This window comes from Triticum aestivum, chromosome 5D (genome assembly GCF_018294505.1).
Source record: "Triticum aestivum cultivar Chinese Spring chromosome 5D, IWGSC CS RefSeq v2.1, whole genome shotgun sequence".
Classification (NCBI taxonomy): domain Eukaryota; kingdom Viridiplantae; phylum Streptophyta; class Magnoliopsida; order Poales; family Poaceae; genus Triticum; species Triticum aestivum.
Genome location: NC_057808.1, coordinates 409790557 through 409798034, shown reverse-complemented (window position 1 = coordinate 409798034; position 7478 = coordinate 409790557). Strand labels below are relative to the sequence as shown.

General features: G+C 47.4%; 1 protein-coding gene across 1 annotated transcript; it reads left to right on the top strand.

Annotated features, from left to right (window-relative positions):
* The first annotated feature begins 1251 nt into the window (after positions 1-1251).
* LOC123125176 (sister chromatid cohesion 1 protein 3-like) lies at positions 1252-3493 on the top strand. The gene has a single exon (XM_044545705.1). The coding sequence runs from the start codon at positions 1405-1407 to the stop codon at positions 3343-3345; it is 1941 nt and encodes a 646-aa protein (XP_044401640.1). The 5' UTR covers positions 1252-1404; the 3' UTR covers positions 3346-3493.
* The last annotated feature ends 3985 nt before the right edge of the window (positions 3494-7478 follow it).

Below are 7478 nucleotides of genomic sequence, written 5' to 3'. Positions count from 1 at the left end.
AGAAGGTTACTGTAAAACACGTGCACCCAGCCAGCGCGAGCTCAAACGTAACTCATCATGAGAGCCACCCAAGTAGAGCCTAACTAGCTGGAAATAGCCGATCGAGCGTTCTCAGTTACGCAGGCGCGCAAAAAATTTATGCGATCTGAGCAATCAAACATGCCAAAAACTAACTGTGCGGGTTGGTTGGGTATAATGCAGACTACCAAACGCGTCCTTTGTGAATGTTTAAATGCATCAATAGTTCAATACTGACATATCTCAGCTCACCTAGCATTGTTTTGGGCAGAAAGGAAGAAGTTAAAGTGACATAGTTACCAAATGATAGTAGAAATTCCCACCAATCTCTTCACATATAGCATGTCATGACCAAAAACTTAAATCTGTATGACAATTCTAAGTACATAACAAATACAGCACTAATTCAGACCATTCTGATAGTTCATGAACGAGCACATAGGTAGGAATAAAATAAGGGTTTGTTTAGGGTATATCTAAATGTGCCCTAGTTCATAAAAGAAGTACACGACCGCTTCCTTCCCAAAAAATAGGGTTTCTCTGCATCCCGCTGGCATCGCCGCTGGTCTGGCTCGTCGAAGTGGATCCCAGCCCTTGCCGGTGGGAGAGCTCCGTTTTTATATCTTTACTTTGAGTTTCGTTAGGTTATGTGTCCTACTCAGGGAGGCGAGACGGCGGCGGCTCCCTGAAGATGGAATCGGGTTCTTCCCGCCTAGCCCTCTTTCCGGTGGTGCGTCTAGCATCGTTGGTGGGCGTGTGGAGGTGTGTCTCCGACGGATCTACTATTGGTGAATTTGCTCGGATCTGGTAGCTGTTCGCCTATGTTCGTGTGTTTTTAGGTTGGATCCTTCTGACCTACGCTACTCTTCATCGCCGGCGGTTGTTGTTCTGGTGTGTTGGTCCTATGGGGTCTTTGCATGACAAATTTCCAACTGTGTACTACAACAAGTTTTGTCAATGACAGTGAAGTATGGTCTGCGAACGTGGATGTAATTTTTATTATTCCTAGTGTTCGTTGTACTACCCTGATTGAAGGAGAATAGATAGTAAGTTAAAAAAAAAATAGGACTACAGTATATATAGATATATAAATATAGAAAGATTTAGGAATACTTAAATACCTTCTTAGGGAAGATACCAGTACTGAGATCAGCACGAGCGGAAATCGGAGGAAAAGATGCTTCATGTACCTTCCCTCGGACGCCTCGTCCGTCCACCAGACGGCTACTACTCCATAGTCCGGCACGGTTACAAATAACTTCCACCCATAAACCAATCCCAATCCCGTCTCGTCTTCCTGCCCGCCATCTCTGCCGCCGCGGCGACCAAACCCTAGCCCGCCCCCGCCACACCACGACAGCCCGCGCGCCCTACTCCGCCGCGGCAATGTTCTACTCCCACTCCGTCCTGGCTCGGAAGAGCCCGCTGGGCACGGTGTGGATCGCCGCGCACCTGGAGCGCAAGGCCATCAACCGGACGCAGATCGACGGCGTCGACGTCCGCTCCTACGCCGAGTCCATAATGGACCCCGAGGTCCCCATCGCGCTCCGGCTGTCGGCGCACCTCCTCCTGGGCCTCGTCCGCATCTACTCGTGGAAGGTGAACCACCTCTTCCAGGACTGCAACCGCATGCTGAGCGCCATCAGGACCGCCGCCGCCTTCGCCCCCGCGCGGCCGGATATCGACCTGCCGCCCGACGCCGACCGCGCGCCCTTCGCGGCCATCTCGCTGCCGGCGACCTTCAGCCTGGACGACTGGAACCTGGACGACGCGATCCTTCTGATTGAGTCGCCGGATAACCACCGGAGAGCCGCCGATGAGATCACCTTGCCTGCAGAACAGTATGTGATGGTCACCCTTGATGAGGACGGGCCTTCTCCTGCCTGTCGGTCCTTGCGCTTTGAGCCTGAGCCACAAGAGGAGGGAACATTCCCTCCGTTTCCAGAGGATGCGGTTTCTGTAGATCTTCCGCCCCAGGACAGTTTTCATACCAATGGGAACCAAGATTCACCGGAAATATTGCGTCGAGCGCCCGATAGTGTGACAAGGTTTACTGATGGCTCTGGCAGTGACCCCATGGACGAAGATCCGTCGCCGTTCATAGAAAAGGTTACCACACCACCGGCAATGCACCCATCTTTATCCCCTGTTAGAGGATCGTCTTTCCCTGGGACATCCATTCCAGACCTACCAACAGGTGTCAGCCATGATCCTATTCCTATGGAAGAAGATGAAGAACCAGTCGGCACTGGAACCCTGGTACCAGCTGCAGCATTTATCCTTGAACCATCTCCACCTCCAGTTCAAGGTAACAAGAGAAGGAGAACGCAGAATAATGCACAAGTGAACCCGAGAATCGACGAAATAGTAGTGCTCCCCAACGACGATATGAGGTCGCAAGTCGATGGCGATAACTTGCAAAGGCTGGTCCGCAGGAGGAAGCCACTACCCCATACAGCACTGGATACGTGGAGATTCAACAGGATAAGGCAAAAGGACAGCTTACTCTCTGAACCTTTGGTACAAGGAATGTGTACCGACCTTCAGAAAGCTTACGAGAGGAACTACCCTCGTGTGAGTGACTCTCATGCTGATGCTGATGCTGCAAAGATTGTTGACGGGGATGCACCTCCAAGAAATGCAGATACACATGAGCCTGAGCCTCACGTGACCCCAATGTCTTCACAGGAGCCTGAACCTCACGTCACCCCAATGTCTCCTGTAAACGGAGAAGCAACGCCATTTGATACGACACCTGAGCTCCCTCGGTTCTCTCTGCAAATGGATCTATCTCCAGTAAGAGAAGAAGATGACAGTCCTTTCATCAAAACTCCTGCAGGTAGAAATGGAACCCCAGGGTCTGGACTCGGAGGAACTGGTGCTACTGCTACTGCACCGCCAACACATGGCAGCGATGCAACGCCTGGACAAAACACTCGTGGTTCTGATCCTAACGGGTCTCAGTTCCCTTTCGGCGACGACTACCTAGATGAACATCTGCCAGAGATTCCAGTGCTCATGAACACCCCTAGCGTGATGTCCAGCGCAGATACCGGCGCCACGGGACAGAGCAGCATGTCTACTAGGACAAGGGCTGCCGCCAAGTTCTACAAAGGCATGATGTCCTCAGCCACATCAGAGGATCAGCAGCGAGGGAAATTCAGTTTGAGCATAATCTTGGACGGGAGGACAAGGAAGCAAGCTGCAAGCATGTTCTTCGAAACGTTGGCCCTGAAGAGTTACGATTATATCGACGTGTATCAGGAAGAGGCGTATGGTGACATTTCAGTTTCTGTTAGACCCTCGCTCTCGAGCGCCAAACTTTGAATACCTAAATTGGTTTCTCTTAAGTTTAGTGTTTCGATGTACCGTAACAGTGTCTTAGGCATACGGCATACCAGTGTGTGGATATTGCCATGTTATTTACACCTTATCCTAATCTTCCTGTAATATTTGCCGTGTATCTCCATTTGTGTCGATTCTGGCAAAGCTAGTGTGAATGGTGCTGAAGGTGTTTGTCTTACATTTAGTTTTATCCCTGAGCACCAGCAGACAACAATGGGTCAGTTCACTTCAAAGTGCGAAACGACATCAAATTATTTTGTATTGCTGTTACGGCACATTCTTGATTATCACGTTGTGAAAAAAAAACGCATGTAGAGCCGGGTAATCAGCAACCTGGCATGATAAGAGAGTGTGAGCTGGGGCAAAGGGTTTTTGAAAATTCGGGAGTGCTATAAATTTGTATAAGGGTTTGTTTGCTAATTGGACAGGACTCACATGGTAATTTTCTATGTTGTTTTCCTCGTATATTTTCATTGTATACATCTTGTATCTACAGCCCACACTCATGGGCAATGCATTTATTTTTATTTTTCGACATCTGGATGGTATTCCTAGCGTTCTCTAGATATGGTTCTACCTGATAGTCAGAAACTTCAGAAATATATATATATATATATATATATATATATATATATATATATATATATATATATATATATATATATATATATATAGTGATGCTAGTCATCACCCAGGGTGCAGAATAAGTTATTCTTCACCCGAGGTAATCTTACGATCATTTCATCATTAAATTACGCTTGGAATTCAAATAGTTACATTCCTATTGATTCACTACATAAAATTTGGCATAAGAAAATAAAAATATAGGTCATAAGACAAGAAAATTTGTAGTTTATGTGTATTTTACAATACGTTTTTACGTTTGTAATTTGGCGACTAATACGCGCCGGCGCACCGGCCCAACCATTTCGGCCGGTCGAGCGTGATCCGTCGGATGAGATGCAGGTGGGCCATTGGATTGGGCAGAAAAATGGCTTGCCCCGAGCTTCTCCTTCCTCTCGCTGGTCCCGCATCTAGTGCATGTCCTCGAATGCACGTCGCCTCCTCTGGTCGCAGCACTGCGCCGCCTGCCGCCCGCCCTCACCGGTGTACTGCTCGTCGCCGCCGCCCTCACCGGCGTCCTGCTCATCGACACCGCCTGCCGCCCTCACCGGCGTCGATCACCTGCGTTTTCTCGCCTCCGTGGATGCAGCAGCATGTGCCCGTGGTTGCAGGCTTGCAGCTTCGGTGGCGAGACTCGCAACTCCAGTGCACGACGGCCGTGCTCCGGTGGCGACCATATCACCGGTTCCAGCAAAAAACTAGGCCTCTGTTGTCTCGAGCAAAAAAATGGTCGAGGAATGTTGGAACCAACAAGAAGATTTGCTGGAACCGTACTTGCATTTTGCTGGAACCGGCCTTCGTCGTCTCCAGCAAAAACACGCCGAGGATGTTGCAACCAGCTAGACAATGTGCTGGAACCGGCACTCGCGTTTGCTGGAAACGGTGATCATATTTGCTGGAACCGACCGTGGTGACTGCGGTGACCACGGTGACCGGCGAGCCATATTGCTTCAACGACAGGGGGTTGCAGCTTCTCCACGCCGAGGTTGCAGCTTTCTCTGTTGCCGGTCGTCGCTTTCTTCAGTAGCGCACCGCAGGATACAACTTCCGTCATCTACGGATTACATAAGGCTACCGTCCCACAACGTTGTAGCACACCACATCACCAGTTCCAGCAATGGAGGATGCCAGTTCCAGCATTTTTCGTCACCGGTTGTAGCTCGCCATACATGCCGTTGTACCAAATGTTGTCGCAAGTCGTAGCATTTTTTGTAGCCGTTTCTAGCAGTTGGGGTCGCTGGTTCCAGCATTTTTTGCTGTCGGTTCCAGCAGGCCACGAGCCCCATCGTAGCACGCCGTGGAGCCCCCATGGGAGCACGCCGAAGAGACTATGCAGCAAGCAACTCTCCCGTTTCGGAGGTGGAAAAGGAAGGAGAGGGGGGAAGCTTGGGGTCGCCCCTCATGGCAGCATGAGGTTGCAGGCTAGCAGGAGTAGCCATGGAGATGTGCTCTCGTTGGGAAAAAAGAGAGGACGAGGGGATTGTGTTTAGATGCGGGGGTAACGAGCGGAGGAGAGAGACGCTAAGAAGATAAGGTGCGGTGCATGGGGCCACAAAGCGCGGCACGGCTCTGGTCGTTTGATCCAGATAGATCTGACGTCCCGCGCCAGACCGGCGCAAGCTTCAGCCGGCGCGCCGATGTAAAACGTTTCCCAATTTTACATAACATAAAATATTTTTTACAACGATTATATATTTTCTTACGGTCTCTTTTTACGTCGGAAATAAGACAACTTACGGAACGTAAAATTACGGTGCGTTGATGGTAAAATAGAGGGGGGGGGGGGGGGGGTGAGGAATAACTATTCCTCACCCAGGGTGACGAATAGTTATTCTTCACTCCCTATATTTTACCACCAGTGCACTGTAATTTTACGTTCCGTAAGTTTTATCTTATTTCTGACATAAAAAGAGACCGTAAGAAAATATATCATCGCCGTAAAAAATATTTTATGTTATGTAAAATTACAAACGTAAAAACATAGTGTAAAATATACATAATCTCTAAATTTTCTTGTCTTATGACCTATAATTTTATTTTCTTATACCAAATTTTACGTAGTGAATCAATAGGAACGTAACTATTTGAATTCCAAATGTAATTTAATTATGAAGTGATCGTAAGATTACCTTGGGTGAAGAATAACTTATTCTGCACCCTGGGTGATGAATATATATATATATATATATATATATATATATATATATATATATATATATATATATATATATATATTTCAAGTCGTCCACCCAAACAATAAGATCGATTTGATTTCGATTGAAGTAAAATGTCAAAAGAAATTTCAAGCCATTGTCAGGATTGCATAATTGAAATGTTTTTTCCCTTGCAACCCAAAAAGAAAATAGCATGAAATGGAGCCAGCCCAGATCATGACCATACACCTGGTCCGGAAATAACCACACTCGTGTGGGGTTGCTGCCATGGTATTCATCTTAGGATTCTTGATCTTGGACATTTTGTTTGCGCAGAAAAAGGGAGCTTTATTTACAATCGTCAGCAATCGCTGCTGAGATACAGTCTGGTGACCGAGAAACAAAGAGTTTGCACTTCGAGATACGGCATACCAGTGTGTGTATATTGCCATGTTATTTACACCTTATCCTAATCTTCCTGTAATATTGTCTCGTATTTCCATTTTGTCGATTCTGCAAAGCTAGTGTGAATGGTGCTGAAGGTATTTGTCTTGCATTTAGTTTTATCCTGAGCACCAGCAGACAACACTGGGTCAGTTCACTTCAAATTCTTTTGTATTCTTCTTACGACACATTCTTGGTTACACTTTGTGAAAAAAAATTTATATATATTCAAGTCGTCCGCCCAAACAATAAGATCGATTTGATTTCGATGAAGTAAAATGTCAATAGAAATTTCAAGCCCAATACACCTGGTCGGAAAACAACCACACTCGTGTGGGGTTGCTGCCGCGGTATTCATCTTAGGATTCTTGATCTTGGACATTTTGTTTGCGCAGAAAAGGGAGCTTTATTTACAATCGTCGGCAATCGCTGCTGAGATACAGTCTGGTGCCCGAAACACAAAGAGTTTGCACTTCGAGACACCCGAGCAAAATTTGCTAGCCCATCTGTAGCCCTATTCGTTCGATCTTGTTTAGTAACAGCTCCCTGCTACTACCCCGAAACAACTTCTCTGATGATGAAACCGGCCGGCCTGCGACCTATTCAGCTTTGTACTTTGTAACGCTTGCAACAGCACAGTGCTGCCAGATTGCAGAACCAGCGCTGACTGGTGTGCTGCAAGGCAAGCTTAATACCCTCCATAACGGACATGGCCTAGGCGGGGAACACGCAGCCACGTCTGAACTATTTCCCCATCTCCAGCAATCAGTTTTCCTTTCAAGGATATCCCTTCCATCCTGTTGCCGGATGGTGAATAGTGACTCTTCATAGCTGCATAAATACTTTCTAGTGACTTCGGTTGATGGATTCACTTTTTTCATGCACCACATCAGA